Source organism: Columba livia, chromosome 16, assembly GCF_036013475.1.
Source record: "Columba livia isolate bColLiv1 breed racing homer chromosome 16, bColLiv1.pat.W.v2, whole genome shotgun sequence".
Classification (NCBI taxonomy): domain Eukaryota; kingdom Metazoa; phylum Chordata; class Aves; order Columbiformes; family Columbidae; genus Columba; species Columba livia.
In genome coordinates this window covers 13,055,621-13,074,918 of record NC_088617.1, presented here as the reverse complement: position 1 = coordinate 13,074,918, position 19,298 = coordinate 13,055,621, and the positions used below count along the sequence as shown (strand labels likewise).

At 45.7% G+C, this 19,298-nt stretch overlaps 2 protein-coding genes across 24 annotated transcripts in view; one reads left to right on the top strand and one right to left on the bottom strand.

The window, feature by feature from the left end:
- The window catches only part of PTPN1 (protein tyrosine phosphatase non-receptor type 1), a 37,446-nt gene extending 26,981 nt beyond the window's left edge, over positions 1 to 10,465 (top strand). Inside the window, exons 4-9 of one of the 2 annotated variants that reach the window (XM_065032573.1) lie at positions 1,600 to 1,698; positions 2,358 to 2,495; positions 2,876 to 3,085; positions 3,740 to 3,901; positions 4,628 to 4,857; positions 7,269 to 10,465. In XM_065032573.1, the coding sequence (XP_064888645.1) occupies positions 1,600 to 1,698; positions 2,358 to 2,495; positions 2,876 to 3,085; positions 3,740 to 3,901; positions 4,628 to 4,857; positions 7,269 to 7,476 (1,047 nt within the window). In that variant the 3' untranslated portion in view covers positions 7,477 to 10,465. Of the gene's footprint in view, positions 1 to 1,599; positions 1,699 to 2,357; positions 2,496 to 2,875; positions 3,086 to 3,739; positions 3,902 to 4,621; positions 4,858 to 7,268 lie in introns of both variants that reach the window. The other variant, XM_065032572.1, reaches the window with a different exon arrangement.
- A 777-nt stretch (positions 10,466 to 11,242) lies between these two features.
- RIPOR3 (RIPOR family member 3) overlaps positions 11,243 to 19,298 on the bottom strand; it is a 52,403-nt gene continuing 44,347 nt past the window's right edge. For all 22 annotated transcript variants that reach the window (XM_065032566.1, XM_065032551.1, XM_065032562.1 and 19 more), the window contains 8 exons: positions 18,686 to 18,818; positions 17,826 to 17,934; positions 16,255 to 16,416; positions 15,933 to 16,091; positions 14,631 to 14,833; positions 14,312 to 14,395; positions 13,278 to 13,368; positions 11,243 to 12,228 (listed from right to left, as the gene is read on the bottom strand). In XM_065032566.1, coding sequence (XP_064888638.1) covers positions 12,128 to 12,228; positions 13,278 to 13,368; positions 14,312 to 14,395; positions 14,631 to 14,833; positions 15,933 to 16,091; positions 16,255 to 16,416; positions 17,826 to 17,934; positions 18,686 to 18,818 — 1,042 coding nt within the window. In that variant the 3' untranslated portion in view covers positions 11,243 to 12,127. The remainder of the gene's footprint in view (positions 12,229 to 13,277; positions 13,369 to 14,311; positions 14,396 to 14,630; positions 14,834 to 15,932; positions 16,092 to 16,254; positions 16,417 to 17,825; positions 17,935 to 18,685; positions 18,819 to 19,298) is intronic.

The window sequence follows — 19,298 nt, the reverse complement described above, 5'->3', positions numbered from 1 at the left end:
TTTTCTAGAAGTGCTACATATTTCTTACTGCTTTCTGTTAGCGCTGCCTTTTGTGCAGTATTTCAGCCACTTTGTTACATGACTTTAGACCCATCTACATTAGAAGATAACATACTTGTAGAAATCTGCTTGTCGGCTTATGACAAGCAACGTTTTGGTGTGGTTGAAATGAATCATGCTTTTCCTAGATGGGAGGGCAGCACAAAGGCTTGAGGACACCTGACCTTCTGTTTGAAATAAGCAGTATGCTCCACCACACAATTCTTGTTAAAAGTCTTTCTGAGAGTGATGTCATTGTAGTATTTGCAAATAATGTCATTCCTAATAACACAACTTCCAAAAGGTCTGAGTTTGGCAATGCTGCTGCTTCTGCCTGGGTGTGAGAGGAAAGCTGTGACTATGGAGAAGGGGGTCTGTGGGGGGAAGTGGATTATTCACTCAATCTGTGAATTCCACACCTACCTATATAACAAATTTAAAAATACCTGGATACCCTGTTGTCTTACCCTGAGCACTAGCGACTGTGCCAGAATTCTCATTTGCCCTAATGGTGGGTTCCCTGGAGACTGTTCTGGTCTCTAGTCTTGACTTTTTTATCCCTTCCTCCCACACTTTAGGTAGGCTGGGATTCATATTTTTAAGCAGCAGCTCTTCCTTCCCGTTTCTTGAGAATAAAGATAAATCTGCCAAGGAAGAAGTGGACAGTACAGTGTTCAATACGAAAGTAACCTGTGCACACAGCTCTCACTCCACTCATTCAGGACAGGGGAGGTGGAGCGTAGGGTTGAACTGTAGACCTGTGTGTGGAATAGTCAAATGTGAGCTCACCGGTGCTAGTTGTGTGTTCCGATCCAGCACCCCATGGATTTAAATGGCTCTATTTCAATCCAGTCACTCTTTCTGAGGGCCCTGGCGGTGGTTTTGTTTGAACAAAGTGATGCGTAGCAAATATCAGAGACGCAATGGTGCCGGTTTGTGTTGTTCAAAATTCAGAGCAATGCTTTTGGAGTAGAAAACAACAAAGGAGCATAGCACAAATAAAAAGATATCAGAAAATCTACTTTGTGGGTAGATAGTAGTCTTTAAAAGGAGCTGTTATCTCGTTCAGTCCCATGGCAGATCCATGAAGATTCTGGAAAAACGTGAAATTGTTACTGATCTGGCGTTGTTCTGGTCTTTCAATGTTCACCCATTCAGCCCCAGTAATTTTCAAGTATTCCGAGTGGCAGTGACGTGTTGCAGAGCAGCTCAGCACACGTGTCCGTTCTGCTCTCGGTTGGTCAGTGGGGGTTTGTTTCCCCATTCTCCCTGTACCTTTCCAAAGAAAATTCTCTCAGCATTTTTCACTCCCAGTTCTCACAGACGAGATGCTCTCTTCCTGTTCTGTATGGGGGCAGGAGATTAACTGTGCTGTCCTGGGTAAATTCTCAGTGGGAAGATGGAACTTTAAGCTGTATCACTGCAGTTTTTACAGTTCAAAATGAGCAGTTGCTTTTTACTGGTTAAAATTTGTTTCCTAGTGCAGTAACTTCTACTGAGGAACTTTGCACTGACATGAACAGAAAATAACGCTCATTTCTGGGGGTTCTGTCTCTGCAGGGACCTTTGCCAAATACTTGTGGTCACTTTTGGGAGATGGTTTGGGAACAGAAAAGCCGTGGAGTTGTCATGTTGAACAGAGTGATGGAAAAGGGATCGGTAAGTACTTACTTGCGTCCAGCTGTGTGTTTGCTGCATGTTTATGGTTTTCCTTTAAAATAAAATAAAATAATTAAAAAAAAACCACCACCACCACCAAAAAGCGAACCCAAAGAACAGGGTGAAGAGATTATGACCATGAGTAATTTTATCTGAGAAATATCTGCTCTTGTTAACATCTCTCTCTTCTTTTGAAATTTAAATATTTGACATCAGGATCATATCAACAAAATGCAGAATTGACTCAAATTCAGATTTGGGTGGAGTGTTCTGAGAGCTTTTGTACTTAGAAAGTAATTGGATTTTTTCGTTCGTTTGTTATTGTTGGTCTGACACAAGCTGAAGTAAATGGTGGTGTCGGTGATTTTGGTTACATGTAGGAGGAAGAGAGCTCTACCCAAACACAGCGCCCCGCAGGCCTTGCTGCTTTCACAAGGTCAGTCGGGGGCAAAATAATTTGGCCCATAGAGAAGGGTCGCAGAAGATGTGTTTCTGCATCATGAAGGCAGGCAGATGTCCTTCCCACTAGAACTGCTCCTCCTTATCATCAAAGCAGACGAAGAAATTGTCTCATAAGAAAGTGTTGTGTTTAAGGATGTTTATCCCTTACCTTTTGCACAAACATAAATGACATATAAACGTCTCCTGTTTGTTCTTAGGTAAAGTGTGCACAGTACTGGCCACGGAAGGAGGAGAAAGAAATGGTTTTTGAAGATACAAACTTGAAACTAACTTTGATATCTGAAGATATAAAATCATATTACACAGTACGACAGCTAGAATTGGAAAACCTTACAGTAAGTACTGAAACTACTACCAGGCAAATTTTCAGTCTCGTTTGTCATTTGGGTTTTCCAGCTGTTGTAAAGCTGTAGTGAAGCAGAGTAGTCTGAGTAGCATACAATGCTGACGAGGCACTTGCCTCCGTTCTGGGTAAGTCAGAGTTATTTTCAAAGAAAGTAGCTGAAATTTTTCCAAAGATACAGATTTGAAATTGACCTAAACATATAAATGTCCAGCGTCTAAAGCCGTGTGTCTAGGTACATAAGTGACTGTTTGCTGGGAAAAGGAACGAGGAATTGTATTTGCTGATTAGAACATTGTTATAGGCAACTGTGCCTTGAATACTTTGACTGGTCTGTCCTAGCTGAAAGACTCCCTAAACGCTCTTTCACAGACACAGGAAACCAGAGAGATTCTGCACTTTCATTACACCACGTGGCCTGACTTCGGTGTCCCAGAGTCACCCGCTTCGTTCCTCAACTTCCTGTTCAAAGTGCGCGAGTCGGGCTCGCTGGGCCGCGGGCACGGCCCGGTGGTGGTGCACTGCAGCGCCGGCATCGGCCGCTCCGGCACCTTCTGCTTGGTGGACACGTGTCTGCTGCTGGTGAGAACTGCTGGTTCGGGATGGTGCGCTGCTTCTGAGGGGTCTTTTGAGGAATGGCTTGTTGTAGGCTGGCAAAGAGCTGTGGGATGACCTGGGTCGTTCCTTGCTGTTTTACCGTTACGCATTCTGGTTTGGGAGCGTATTCCAAGGCAGATCCCGTTCTGAACTGGCCATTTTGAGGCTGGAGAAGAAAGCCCCTAGTTCATCAAGTGGTTTGCAAAGGTCAGCTTTCCCATCATAAGTAGTAGTGTGAACCAGCCTGAAACAACGCAAAATAAATCTAGAGTCAGGATCGCCAATAGGCAGGGGGAGATTGTCCTGCCTTTGAGATAAAACTGGAGTTCTCTTGGGTTTACTGTCACTGTGTGAACAACTAATACACAGAAGTCAGGCCTAGGTTAAAGTGTTCTTTTTTTTCCCTCATAATTATATTTTCAGAAGAAGACAAAAAAGGAAAAAACATAAAATAATTTGAAGGCCCAGTATGTTTTCCTCTCCTTGTCTTTTTAGAGACCCAATGAATAGCTGATACCAGTTTTTTATTAGTATATTGATTCTGTAATATGGAGGGTAGTCAGAAGGCCCTACTACAAAATGAGTCGTCATAGTGAGTCTCATCAGAACATAAAGTATGTTTCGAATTCTTATTTTCAGATGGACAAACGGAAAGATCCTTCTTCTGTGGACGTTAAACAGGTTCTCCTGGAGATGAGAAAGTACAGAATGGGACTCATACAAACTGCAGATCAGCTCCGTTTCTCCTACTTGGCTGTTATTGAAGGAGCAAAATTCATTATGGGAGACGCTTCAGTGCAAGTGAGTCCAAGTCGCTGCAAGGCCTGCGGTGGGAGCTGCTGCTCCGCTCCGCTCTGCCTGCTGCAGGCACTGCTGCTCTGCTCCTCTCTGCCTGCTGCAGGCACTGCTGCTCTGCTCTGCTCTGCTCTGCTCTGCTCTGCTCTGCTCTGCTCTGCTCTGCTCTGCTCTGCCTGCTGCAGGAGCTGCTGCTCTGCTCTGCTTGGCCTGCGGCAAATGTGTGGCATGAACAGTATAGAAACTTACTTCAAATTTCATGCTTAAATTTCAATAAAGTACCCGTGATATAACAGGGGGACTTGTGTTCTTTTCAACACCGTAACTGGGGTGTAGACTGGCTGCATCAACTTTGCCTTTCATTTTAGAGAATAAAAATTTACCAATATGCCAGAAACGTATTATGATTAACTCTTAGGAGTTCATTTTATGGTAAGCAGAACTCCAGCAACACGGATTTCATTTTGTACTATTTAAATTTTCCAGAATTAGATTAAAATCTCCTGCATTTATCTCTGTTGTTTTCTACGTTAGGTTAGGTTTGGAGTTCTTGTATCTCGTGTTTTCCTTTTTTTTTTTCAATGCAAGTGAACAGCCACTCTAAGAATAAATGAGAGGGTAGAATATAAAGACCTGCCATGTTAAGGTTAAAGGTTAACAGAGAAAAAATAAGTTAACAATAGAAAAAATAGAGGGAAGCTTAACAGGGCTTTTTGTTCCCCGAAGGAGCAGTGGAAAGAGCTCTCCAACGAAGACCTGGCCCCACCACCCGACCATACGCCGCCACCTCCCAGACCACCAAAGCGAACCTCGGAAATGCACAACGGAAAGATGCACGAGCACACGGAATTCTTCCCCAAACACCAAGGAGCAGAGGAAGAGATGAGCTGTTCGGTCAGCGCTGTGGAAGAGGCGGTTCCAGATGGCAGAGCTCACTCGTCTGTACCACTCAGCACAGACAGGTAATTCATTTTGTTTCCCTCTTGTCACTGCCCAGTTGGCTCATGGTGCTGAGAAGCTGTAAGACATTTGCTCATGAATGGCATTTCATCCAGAAGGGCCTTGCTTGAGTTACTGAGTCTTTTCAGTAAAGGCCTGATGCTCGTGTTGTTTTAAGTTCACACCTAAGCCAGGGCCTCCTGCGGGATCCTGCCGGAGGAAAAGCGGCAGCACAAGGGGGTGGTGCGGCCTGGATTTACGTGCAGTGTGTGTCAAGTTGCGGAGGAGCAATTTCACTGCTTATAGACCGGGACTAGTTTGGGTCAGAAGGTTGGGGTGGTGTTAGTCACCTAACTGAAACCTAGGCCGACCAGCTTTAGCCGCACTTAGGAATGTGGAATTAATTGCAAGTGAAACTACTTTTGATAAACAGTGTAGAGGGGGCTCGTGACCAGAGAACTTTTCTAGCTGTCATTTTAACCTGAGCTGTGAGGACTGACGGGTGTGCAGAAACGCTCTGCGTGTGGTGAGCATGGACAGGTGTGCAGAAACGCTCTGTGTGTGGTGAGCACAGACGGATGTGCAGAAACGCTCCGTGCGTGGTGAGCACGGACAGATGTGCAGAAACGCTCCGTACATGAGCAGCGGGGAACGCGGCTCCTGCCCGCGGCACCACTAGGTGTCACTCCTGGTTTACGGAGGGAGGGGGGCTGGTTGAAATGCTGCGTGTTGGCTGGTTTTATTCAGAACTACCAAAGGAATTAAAAAAATAAAACCCCCTATGCCCACCAGAGATAATCAAGGGAAAGTTGAGTGTTCCCCCACTAGATGTTCTCCTAACAAGACATCCTCAGCTTCCTGTAGGAAAACTGGACTATAATACCAAGCTTTAGTGTTGCCCACAGAATTGGAGCCTTTTCAGCAGATGCGGCTGGCAGGCCGGGGGTGTTTTATTTATCTGGACCCCTGGGGAGTGTGTGACTCTGGGAACCGGGGCTGGGCGAGCGGTGTTTCCAGCCCTCTGTGTTCACAATAAACTGGTCTCACAGAGCAGAGAGGCCGAGACCTGAGCTGAACCCGTTGTCTCCCTCCAAATTCTGCTGGGGACACGGAGATAAGCTGGAGGGGACTGGACTCCCTGTTCAAAGTGAAACAATGTTTTAATCAGGATTTTTCTTAATGAGGAGTGATTCTGGAAGTTAAATATGTGTTGCAGCGGTAGCACCTCCCTCTGTCTGCCCTTGGTGACAATACAGTTCTGTTACCAGAATGTTTCCGTGGGATGTGAGATGCCAGCTGATGCTTTCCATCCCTAATGAAGAGTATGGATTTAAAGCTGGTGTCTCGTGTCTTCTCATTAGCTGTATAAATCTCAATTTCTCAGTGAGTAAGTGATTTCCTGGAAATCCTTTACACAGTTTAGTGTAAATGAACACAAGAAATGTCCGGCTCTAAAGACTCCAGAGACTCAGATTAATTTAATTGATTATAGTCCCTTGTCTGAGGTTGGAGTGGAGTCATTGGTTCATTGCTTGTAGAGCTGTGCTTGGACTTGACATCCCCCCTTACCTCGCTCGAGTGAAATCCTCCCTGAGGCGATGATTCAGGCCCACTAGAGATTTGATTTGAGTGCTGAGCTCCCTCAGTCCGCACCGGTGCAGCTGCTGCAGGACCAGCTGCGTTGTGCTCAGCGCTCCTGTCCTCGTGTCTGGGACAGTGACTGTAGAAAGGGGAAAGCCTCAAGCACGGTTGTTTTCCTGCCAGGGTGTTGTGGTGTCTGGGATGGAAGGTCCTGGGTTCTGTACGCGATCCAGCGGATGTGTAGGGAGCCCCTGGCAAAGCTGCTCCCGTGGCTCCCGCAGCACGGCCGGGCTTGGCTCTCAGGATCCAGCTGAAGAACTTGTGCAGTCGGTGCACAAGCTCCTGCTGGGTTAGAAGCCTCCTTGGGTGTCACTGCACGGCCAGCGGGATGGGGGCCCGGTGTCTGCAAACAAAACCGCGTTAGCAGAGCGTTACGGGTGAAGAGCTCTCACAGTGCGTTTAGCCACTCTTGCTGAGTTCTGGCCGCACCAGCACCCTCAGTTCCGTCATATTCTGACTTGTTGTGCAAGCACTCGATTGTAGAACCTGGGTGTTCTCCTGACCCGATTCGTGCTGTTCACTGCCCGTCTCGGCGCAGGCAGCAGGTTTGTGACAAGCAACTGACACAGGTGGTGTCGAACACCAAGTCAGCTTATTCATCAAAGGGCACAAATTGCTCCCAAGCACGGCTTTTGGTGACAAACACTGTAATTTAATAGCCAGGACTGCATTAATTAATGATAGGCTTGGGTTCGTCGTCTGCCGCAGCTCCTGGTACGGAGGTTTCCAGCGCTGCGGGTGCTGGCGCGGCCGGCGCTCTGCCCGTGCTGAGTGCTTGTTTCTCTGTCCTTAGCACTAGTCAAGACACTGAAATCCGGAGGAGAACTGTTGGTGAAAACCTGCGTCTCTCGCCCCACAAAGACGAGTCGATGAAGTCAGAAAACTCAGAAGAGGATGATGATAACATGGTGACGACTTGGAAGCCATTCCTAGTGAACATATGCATGTTCACGTTCCTGACGGCAGGAGCTTATCTCTGTTACAGGGTGTGTTTTCATTGACGGACGCGCCAGCGAGATGGACCCTGCAGCAACACCGACTTGATGGGTTTGTAATGAGCTTCTCTGACAGACGCTGATGGAGGCACGTGCGCCTGGTCTCGGTGGAGGTAGATCTTGGGGGAAAGGCCAGAACTTTGGGTAGGGCTTAAAGAGAATTGATGCACTAGGGTTTTTTTCAGCCCTGTGGTCCCAAGAACATAATATTCTAATCTCAGGGCCTTAAAATATTCAGGAGTAAGCAGAGAAAATGCCAAATAGTCTGTTTTCCTTTTTTTTTCTTTTTTTTAAACTAAATAATAGAATTACAACACGTTGTTGTTTTTAGCCTTTTTAAAAAGCCAGTTCTTTTTCGTTTGTGTTTCAGAAAAACTAGGCACAAGTGAAACTTGCTTGTACTCTCCAAGTGTTGTAACCAAATCCATCACTTACATTGATGAGTTCCCCAAAACAATAGAAAGAACCCCACATACGTGAAGAATGTAACTTTGGAAGGGGAAGGCGTGGGTGGCGGGGACGGGGTTGGGGTTGGGTTTTTGTTTTGGTTTTTAACTTGCTTCATCATTAAAGACTGAGTTGTGGGCAGTGCCTGTGGTATTGATATATTTAATCTTGGCATAACTGTTCTTAAAGAGCTTATTGTTTTACATGTGTTTATAGAAACAGGCTTCTGCATTTGCTCAGGGTATCCCGACATGTCAAGCTCTTTTTTTATTTCCTTTATCTCCTCATTGACTTTTGTTGCACTCTACTTGCACATATGCCTATTTACATTGCACCATCCTTTGTAAAGCTGTTTTTACTTTTATATTCTGGGTTAGGAGAGGTTGAGGGGAGGGAGAGAAACAGGAAAAAGAAATTCAACCCGAACCCGTCCACCAGCATTTCGCAGCCGTGCGGTTGGCAGTCAAAGGACCAGTGCTTAAACCTCCTCATTTGGAATGTAAAAGGCAGTTTCGCTGGACGTGAGCTCCACGCGAACGGCGCGTCAGGAAGCGGCTCGGCCACCCCGAGCGATCGCAGCTTCCTGGAGCCACGGCAAGCTCGCCAGGAGACGCGTGGGTCTGCGGACGGATCAGCTGGCTGGCGATACAAGTGTTTGTGTGGTCTGCTTTTCTTTAAAGCAAAGATTTTAAAGTACTGGCTTTAGTTTGGCTTGAGATGCGCTTTTCGGGGCGGGTGGGCCTGTCCTGTGCCACCCCGTCCCCAGCCTGTTCCGCGACTCGGATCATGTAAAGTGCTTGTAAATACGGATTTGGGTGCATTGGTAGAACTGTGACTGGAAGTGGGCGTTGTCGTTCCGCTTGTTAGTACCAAATTATTAATAGTTTAAACAATAATAGCAAAGATTTCTTTGCTTGCATCATGAGGCAGCGGATGGGAGTAGAGTCACTACGGAAGGTCGTAGTGATTGAAACTAAACCATGACAGCTGGTTTGCAACAGTGTTACTAATCAGTTCTTTTTATTTTTAAAGGCTTAGATGTATAGCACTTCCCATTCTCAGTGCAGACATGGCTATGGAGTCTCTTACGTATCTCTCTCCACTCCGTATTTATTTTTGCTGTGGCTCTTCCTGCAGTGAATAACTTGCCGAACTGGGGCGAGGGAGGTGGGAGTTATTTCTATTTTGTGTTTTGCTAAGCTTGCATCAAGGGCTTTTCAAAAGTACAATAATAAATCCTCAGGTAGTACTGGGAATCAATACTTTACCTGTGAGACTGTTGGTCAGACCAGTACTTGAAAGGAGGAATGTTGTAATCAGTCAATATTTAGTTATATTATTGGAAACATGAAAAATGAGTATAGAAAAATGGTAATATATAATGGCTCCTCTGTGTATTTAAGATACAGTATGTGATTGCTTTGTCCCCACTGTTCTCTCCATCATCTGGTAGAATATTGGTCTGAGGCAACATTTGTACCCCATTTGTATTAAATGCATGTGAAGTCTCCTCGTGTCCTGGTTGAATTCCGTGTGCTTGAAAGGTGAAAGAACCTCTATTTCTGCTTAACTGATGTGCCCAAATTATATTTGCATGACCTGATCGTTAAGTGGCTGTGGTTCCAAGGGACGGACTGATGTGGTGTTCATCAGAAAACATGCACTCACCCAATACCCGGCATGACTTCAGTTCCCGCGGCCTCGGTGTAGCGCGGGTGTTGCGCATGGTTCCTTTCTGCTGAGTAAGCGTAGTACAGACATTCCAGAGGGTGCGTGAGCCCTGTCCACACCTCCCGCTGCTCCCGGGGCCTTGGGGGGGAGCGGGAGCTCAGGACACAGCCGGGGCTGCGCAACCACGGGCTCGACGTGCCGCCCCGTTTCCAAACGCTCTGTCACGAGGGGATATTTTAAATCTTCGGTTTGACAGGCAAACAAAGCGTCCTTCCCTTGAACCCAGAATAACTCGCTTATTCTAACAAGAGCAACTTTCTGCAGCTGAGAAAGGTTTGAACACCCGCTTTGTGCCACTGGGCTTCGCTGGTTCTTGGAGCTGCTGGAAGCCCGACCGTACGTTGTCCTGGCACAGACGGGAATAGCCCACGAGCCCGGGAGGTGTGGAGGCTTAATACTGAACTGTAAACATTTTTGTTCTGATGTCCTGTATATGTATGTAGTAGTTTGGGTGTGTATATACAGTAGCGTTTCAAAGTGGGTGTATTGGTTAACCTGTTCTTGGAAAAATGGACAAATATCCATGTTAAACTTGTTAGAAAGTTAGTGAGCTGCTCTGCTATATGCCTTAAGCAAATATTTACTCATCAGGTCTTTCTTTTTTACAGATTGCCATAGAAGAAACTTTTTTTAAAAAAAAATTAAAAAACAAAAAAGCTAAATGTTTTGGTATAATACATTTTCAGGTATCTTGTCTTTTGTGTAAGCCGCTGCAAAAACCTCACAGGTTACAGTAAAGTTGTACAGTTTTTCAATTTCCCATACGACTTTTCGGTTCTCATTTTAGTTGTAACAATAAAATTCTTTTTTTAAAGAACATACGCTACCCGAGTCTCTGTTGTTTCCTGTCTGCCAGCCGTGGAGCCGCTGCCGCTGGTTCGGAGTCACTTGCAAACCTGGTGGTGGTTTGGTGTGCTCAGGTTTGTATTGGGTGTTTGTTTTCCCCCCAGGAGTTTCAGTTGCACGTTAACCCGAAGCTGCATTGCTGGGGACTCCGTACTGTACCTTGTTGTGTTTCAGCAGCTGCAGCTCTTAAACCGCCCTGTTGGATGGCTTATTTACCTTTTTGTTGCTATTCCTAAGGAAAGCTCCAAGCAGAGGAGAGGTGTGTGAAGGGTTTGCAGCAGGGTGAAGAGGCAGCGCTAGAGCTGTGCTGGGTTTTTGGCGCTGTCGGTGTGTAACACCCGCCTCTGACCCCTTGTGTCCTTCTCCATTCCGGGGAAGGAGAGAGTTTCCCAAAGTAGAACTTCCCTTCCCTGCTTTTAAACTGTAAATCAAAAGCAGCATCACAGCACAGATGAGCAGCCTGTTAAGTTCCACTTCGCTATGGCATCGCATGACCTGAACACCGTGGTCCTGCCAGTCTGAGCTCACCACAGTAACAACCCGAACTGTATAAGCAAACTGCACATTTCCAACACGAACACCAGCACAGGAGCTCAGGCTGGTTCACAGACGGACAGAGCAGCGGTGCAGGACACACTGCAGGTCAAGCCGGGATGCGTGTCAAGCATCCTAATTCCCTTTGAGGCTGCAGTGCCTCGTACCCGGCCCCTATGCTACAAGTACAGCAGTAGGAAGCACTTGCAGGAACTTGTCTCTAATGTTTTATTAGAATTTTAGAAAACAGTATGAAATCCAACAAATAAATACTGAATAGAAAAGTAATATATATATAAAAAAATATATATACACACAAGCCAAACCCTTTCAAGTATTTTACCTGAAGCCAGGCTTCCCCGTATGGCTATGCTCCGCCAAGTTAAGTATTGAGTCAGGAGCCTGACAGCGGGTGTACGATAATGAGAAGTCTTGATCTATGACTAAATGAATAAATCCTTAAAACAACAAACAAAACAACGTACGCAGAGCTGTGCACACGTCAGCCAGCCCTGCGCACGGCTGAAACAACACATCACGTCCTGCTGGGAACCGAGGGCGGACACTCAGAGCGCGTCCCTGCCAGGCCTTGCTTGAACCTGCCCTCGGGTGGGATTACGACGAAAATGGCCTTAGGAGTAACCAGCCTTCCCTTTGCAACTAAACTGTACGTGGAAAAGACACCACCAAGCAATGCTGCTGGATTTTCCTAATGCATGCGACAGATGATGTAAATAAAACAGTTCACAGGAAAACAGATCATGGTTGACTTACTGGAATTATCTGCCCCTGCTCCAACTGTGGGATGGGGATTTTAACTCAAGTGACAACCTGGTTCTATACTCTCTCATGAGAGATCCCAGTTTCTATTTGTCCAGCAATGATATTCCATTGTGTGCTGAGGGGCAGCGAGAAAATATATTCCAGTCTACTTCATGTAGACTCCAAACTGCCCCTTTGGGAAGAACCTGTACCCTGTGGGGCACAGCGTGTCTGTCACAGGGCACAAGTGAACCAGACTCTGACAAACAAACCCAAATCCTCAGGTACCCTTACGTGGCTGTGAGGAAAATGCAATTCAGTTCCTCATATTCCACTACTAAAATACTGTGATTTCAATTTCAGCCTCTTGCTGTACAGTTTCTCTTAATTCACAGCAAATCCTGTCCATTTTCTCAAAGGCTTGCCGTCCTTTGTCACCTGTGAAGAAACAGAAAATACATCCCGTGCTGAGGAAAAGAAGTCAAACACCCTGAGAAGAGTGATAACTTCAGAAATATTCTGTTGTGACCTCGTTCAGAACTAACAAGAACTTCCAGCAGTAACAAACACATCTGAGGGAACAGGGCTCCAAAACCCACTAGAAGCCACCATGAGAAATCGGACTGTCTGTCAACATTTCCACGGGAGAAATGATCTGGTGCATCACTGTTGGAAAACGGGTTTTGTCGTACACATGAATCTGTGAAGCAAGTCTGGGGATCTCCAGAGCTAACGAGACACAGATGAACAGGACATCCCCTCCAGCAGCTCCGCATCTCGGGTGCACAGCGCAGACACTTCTGTGCCCTCAGGAGAAGCACAAACACTGCGCAGTGACGAACTGGGAGCCCTGACATTCCATCAGCAGCTCGTGCCACTGCAGATCTCCTGAGGTCAAGTGAAGTGACGGGGAATGGACCTGTATAAAACCATGTTGTCTGAACTCTTTAATGCTCCAGTATTCAGAGGGGAACCATTTGAAGAATAGGAATATCAAAATTAGAAGCAACTACTCAGTTTGTAGGTGGCTAGAAAAGATTACCAGACCTGAAGGGTCTGTTATTGTTCTGATATATAAAAGATCTCCAAAGCAGCTCAGCTGATCTCAGAGGTAGAAGAGGCTTTTGTTGAGATCTGTCAAGTTCAAGTGTCCTTCTTACAAAGTCTAGATGAAATTGCTGATGCCAGCAGTACTGTTAGGAAGTACTCCAGCAGCACGGTCAGCACTTGCAGTGCTTATCTGCCACCGTTGTAAATAGTTTAGTGGTTCTTAAAGTGTGTTATCCTACAGTAATCTCCACGGTCTGCTCTACAAACTGTAACAGGAGCCTTCAGTTACTGCATGTGGTATGAAGTTTATCTTAAGGGTATGAAGCAGCCGTTAACAACACATTTCCATTGTCCCAGAGGGGTTCAGGCCCAACTTCCGATTCTGCGCTATTTTGCATTATTTTTTTATAACCGATGAAGTTGTGTGACGGACTCACCAAAGGACAGCGTTGTTTCCCTGGCCGCGTTCCTGACTTCCTCCACTTCGGACTGGCACAGGTGGGCAACCTGCTCAATACTCTCCACACCCTGGTTGAGAAAAGGAACATTGGCAACAGCAGCTTTTCCGCAAGTGTTTGGTGAACACGTTTCGCAAGGTAAACACACACACGACCTCCCACCTCTTCTCGCATCTGAATTCTGCTGTGACCTCTCTCTGCTCCCCCAGCATTTCAGCAATTATCTGTTCTAAGCTGACCTCACCTCCGCTGCTTTCCCTCCTGGTTTGGGGTGTGAAAGAGTGTAAAGGTTCTCAGGTGCAGTTTGCTGCTGCAGCACCGTTAAAACAGCGTAAAGCGATCAGGGCCTTCACTGAAAGAGTCAGTGCAGGTTGTACAAGGGCAACATTTTGCTTTGCAAATATGACTTTGAGAATAAGACTGATTTGTTGGGCCTATCTTGCGACTGCCTGTTTGTAGAAACTGTGCTCATACTAATGCTTTGTGTGCAAACTAATGTGCTACAGACCTGTGGCTGTCGGCAAGCTTTACATCTGTCCTGACAGTTTATTAGAATAGCAATGCAAATTACTTCTATGTTCTGAATATAATGAGCTATTGTTAAAAAGAAGATGAACTGATTTAAGTTTAAATGTTTACAGTTAAGGCTGACTCTATATAGAGCTGACTCGCCCGTTTTTCTCCATGCGGGATGTCCCCCAGTCAGCCGGTGTCGTCCTGCACCACTGACAATGCTGTAGAGGCTAGAAAACACCCTTTCTGCTGTTGTAGTGTGCCTGCCAGATCAGACGGAGACGCTGCGGACGCCTGCAGCTCCCTCTGCCTGCTGCCTTTGAATAATTACATCCGTAGTCTGGAACTTTGGCAGCCAAAGAGTTCGCTAATTCCAAATAGAAGGAAGCTGAAAAAGTAACCCTAACAGCTATGGGGGAAAAAGAAAAAGCTAGATACAGTTTTGTATCTAGCAATTTTGGCCAGACATGCACAGTAAAAGTAGAGCTGTAAATACTTACTCTGAGATTTTTCAGGGCCAAACATGCAGCTTGCTGAAGTCTGGAATCACAGTCAGCTAAAACATCCGTGTAAAAAAAGAGAGCCTGGAGGAAAAAGGACAAAGAAAGAAGAAAGGCTTTATGAACTTAAGCATAACCAGGCACTCGGACTGGCATTAACACCATCTTACATATCTTCAGGGGAACAGAGGATCCAGACAAGTCACTTGAGCACGGATGCAGTTTAGTTCTAGCTGGCAAAGCGCAGAGAGCACGAAAGTGCTACCCCAGGTGTATTTCAGTGTCTGTTTAGAGAAGCCGTAAGAACTGCAGCCGTTACCTTCTCCCTGAGGTTCCTGTTGGCCGCGGCGCGGGCCAGGACAGACGTGGCCGCTTTGCTGACTCGGTGGTTGTCGTCGAGCTGTAAAATCCCCAGAAGCCGTAAAGTCTGCGGCAGGGGCTGCAGTTTGTTCAGTCGCTTTCCTTTCAGTTTTTTAAGAGTCTTGAGCCGTCCAGGGCATTGTAGCTCCTCAATTAGCATCACTGCAAGCGAAAGGACTCAACTTCAACTGACAAAGACATTATCAAGAGAAGACAATCTCCTCTCTAATTTAGTCTCCTTTAGCCACTCGGTTATTCGCAAGGTTAATAAGTAGCCAAGCACAGCAGGAAGCAAATCAGGACAAGCTCCCCTTTGACCATCCTGTCTTCTTCCCCCCTCATTGTTTCATTTCCTCCTGTGCCAAAATCCTCTGACGAACGGAGCAGAGACGATTATTTCACAACATCAATTCACAGGGTGCAGTGGAACCCTGATCCTTGTAGGACCTGTGTGCACTGAATACAACATACAGTGCAAAAGAGCTCCCGCACCTTCGGACATCGGGACAGGCGGGCTAATCTTAAAATAAGGAAAACACAATCAAGCAAAACGCTTTTCAACGTCTCCGCAAGATCTAGCTGGATTGGTCAGAGAGAAAACACTCCAGCTTTTTAAAAATGAGAAATCAGGCACTGGATTGACAGTTTAAAGTATATTCCAGGTCCTTCTCACTGACTCGCAATGCACAAGTTCTTAATCCCCCACCAGATGAGTCCTCTACAACAAAAGAAGACTAAAGATGCAGCCAATAGCAGGCGTATTTTTTAAATCATTCTTTTCTGATACAGACTAAGTTTTAAAGTACTTTCACATGTTGGATGAGGCTTCAGCAAGACACTGGCTACCTCATGCTAGAAAATGCACGTTAGTAACCTCTGAAATTTTATTGCTATCATCTCTGATTCCAGCTGCACCAGTCACACAAAGCTACAGACTTCTGCTCCGTCTGTCGGTCTGGCTATGGATTGCTGCCAGCTTGGTTTCTGCTTTAACTTCAGAATATCACAGAACCCACTTTTTAGGGCACTTCAGATACACCATCCTGCTTTGTTTCTACCCAGTTAGACACGGGCATCAAGCATGTTTTTCTTGTTATAATTTAAATTGCATCATCATAAGGGGAATTAAAACGGAAATAAGTTGTCAGTGCGATGGTTGGGCTGTTTTCTGTTCTCGAAGTACAACTTGAGCAGGAACCCGGCAAGCAACAGCCAGCGCTGGGCGCTGAGGCCAAGCGAAGGAGCCGAGCGCAGCCATTACCTTCTTTAGCAAGTTTGCCCAAGTGTTTCTCCAGGCTGGCAATGCGGTGTTTCTCCAGGTAGCTATAAAATTGGAATAAAGTAACCGGTTCTGTTTGGAGGCACAGAGAGGAGAGCAACCCGTCACAGGTAACAATCTGCTCCAGCAACCTCTGCAATACTGGAAGGAACACAGAAAAGAAAGGAGAAGATGAGAGGTTGGTTAGATGGAAGCTGTTTTTTAAAAAAGAAAACACAAGCTTTATTTTTTTCAAATGCACAATTTTTAGCCACGCGATAAAATGAAGCCAGAGGGGCCTTGTGTTCAAGGAACAGACCAGTACCTGCTTCTAACTGACGGGGGTATTTTTCCTTCACTTTAAGCGTCAGTGTGTATTTCAGTGCATGGCGGAATCTTTCTGCTGAAGCAAGCAAGATGCTGCCCGGCTCCGCGAGATCGCTCCAGATTTTCAGATAGTGCTTCTTCTTTTTAGCCTTCTGAATAACTGAAACAAAAAAATGCACATTTCGAAAAGTTAGTGAGCCCCAGCAGATTTTGGATTTTACGTGAGAATTAGGCACCAGATGGCATATCTACAGACGCGTCAGCATAACTCGCATTTGCGTTATGTGGATGGCTTTGTTCAAAGCGGGAGATTTGCTGCCAGTATTTTAACATCTGCAAGCATTGATTTCACCAAGCTTGGGCTGAGCTCCTAGACTGTCATTGTGAGACCCGAATGAGACGCCTAGCAACTCTTCTGCCTCTCATTATTCATTTCATCCCAGCATCTGAGTCAAGTTCCAGAAGAACTTTCTGTGAGTTTAAGTGTTTCCACTTCTAAAGCAAGAGATGGGCCATTTCCAGCATTCTAGAGACCCCGTCTGATGCACCTTCCCAAGTGGAGAACTCTGAACCTCGCAGGCTTTCTTCTGTCAAACACTTCAGAAGAGCACTTGAAGCACTTGAAGCAATACCCTGTGATTTCTCGCTGTAATTTAAACCCTATAATTTCACACCCTCACCTACAGAGATGTTGAACTCGTGTCCTGCATTTAAGACTCCTACACATTCCTCATCCCATCGTGCCAAAGGCCCTTTGCTCCAGGGAACAGCTTATTCTCACATCCTTCAGGATAAAATCTGTCAGCAAATGCTTCCAACTAAAATTTACATCCCTGCCACTATATTTACCAAGATGAGAACAAAGCCCTTCAAAATCTCTCATTGTGCCATTATCGCTTTGTCACACCCAACAGTCAACAGAAGGATTTAGTGCGGGAAGACCTGCCATGGGAAAAACTGCACACCAACCTTTGCTTGCAAATGTGTGCACAAGTTGGGCTGCTTGCTTACTACAGTAAAAGCATAGATATTCTGCTGTTCTTTGACTGCAAACTCCATCACCTATAACATCACTGTTTCTAAGACACACCAGTTCAGCTCCTATTTCTTTGAGCTGAACTTGTTCAAATCTTTTCCTTCCTTGCAGGAAAAAAAACCCAAATGAACTATGAGCCCTGTTTTTTCTAAGAATCCCAGCATGTCAGGGGTTGGAAGGGACCTGGAAAGCTCCTCCAGTGCAATCCCCCCATGGAGCAGGAACACCCAGATGAGGTTACACAGGAAGGTGTCCAGGCGGGTTGGAATGTCTGCACAGAAGGAGACTCCACAACCTCCCTGGGCAGCCTGGGCCAGGCTCTGCCACCCTCACCAGGAACAAGTTGCTTCTCATATTTAAGTGGAACCTCCTGTGTTCCAGTTCGTACCCATTGTCCCTTGTCCTAAGAGCTGTTTTAATTATGTGAATGTTTGTAAGGAATTTAGAGTGAAACTGTGATGTGTCTGGAGAAGCTCAGTGTTACCTGTACCTCTCACATCTCTGCTGTGCCTTAGAATAATGCAGTTACTCACTTTCTTCAACAGACATATCCGAGACATCCCCCAGGACTCGCGTCTGTTCTGATACTTCTTCCAAAATGCTCTCCTGGACCACCTGGGCTACATTGGGTGACCTCAGTTTCTGAAATGCAACATGCTTATCTTAGCAGCTGAAACAAAGGCAGCACCAAGCTCAACATGAACAAGTTTCTCAGACTTGAACTTCTAGAAGTCTGTGAGAAAACACCAGCTGCACTCAAATGGCCTCTTTGCCCATCACAGCGTGGACAGGTCACTTCTGAGTGCAAAGCTGCTCAGCAGGATAGGTTGAGTAAATTATATTATGCAGGAACAGGTTGTCCAGCATTTGACATTGTTCTCTGTCCCCATCCATTGACAACTGCAGCAGATCAACACCAACGGCTACACCGTCCCCTGCCGCACACCCTCATCCCAGGCAATACTTTTGAGAACAACAATGTGCTTGAGTACTATAACCGAAATTGAGGATTGAGGTCTCAAAGGGAGATAAGAGTTTTTTCTTGCTCTACATGCTACCAGTAGTAGCAGTTTCTCATTAATTAAAAAAATTGATCACCTGTTATTGATACATAATTGAACCCAAATCTGTCCCACTGCGTTAGCAGCCTGCTTTGGGCACAAAGGTGTTATTTAGAGCTTCAGCAAAGCCCAGAGGCTGAAAAAAAAAACCAGCAGCAACAGTTTGTATCACATGTTCTGTGTATACACACATACACACAGCATTTTTGGGACTCAATTTCTACTCTGAGTCTTTCTGCTCTATAAAAGAACCGGCTACGTATTCACTTCTGTCTGTAACCAGAACCAACAATTACAACCAGTACCCTGGAAACCCGCAGGCTACTCCTTACCTGCAAAAGACCTTTGCACAACTTCAGATGAGTTATCAAGAGTGTGTCTAGGTTGTCATCGCCAGTAGTTACATCCCTTGCTTCTGTTCCTGTGTCACAGCTCGGGGACTGAAGCGTGCTGTCATTGTACGTGCTGTTGAGATGAGGGAAAAAGAAGTTAATACATGACCTCAGCAGCAAATGAATGTGAAGATGTCTGGTCTCAGCAGCAGCCTTCAAGCAAGTTGCAAGAGTACAAACCAGGTAGCATTTAACAGATAACACCATTTTTAAATCACATTTAAGACATTTTCTGAACACAAGGACTTTATTTCTACAACTCATTCCAGAACAGCAATAGCAGATCAGGTGATCCCACAAAATCCCAGTTTGGAGAATCAATACTAGGAAAATCAATACACTTCAGATAACGTGAACTGAGTTGCTGGATCATTTGCAGTGTGTCAACTGCAAAAGCAGCACACAGGACAGACAAATTCCTTTGTGTTCTCCCAGCTTGATGATACCGTGAGTGTGGTAAGTCTCCCAGGATCAGGTTTATAGCTCTGGAACATAAGTTTCAGTGCTACACAACTTGCAAAATGGAAATCAAGAACAGGCAGAAGAGCTCTGT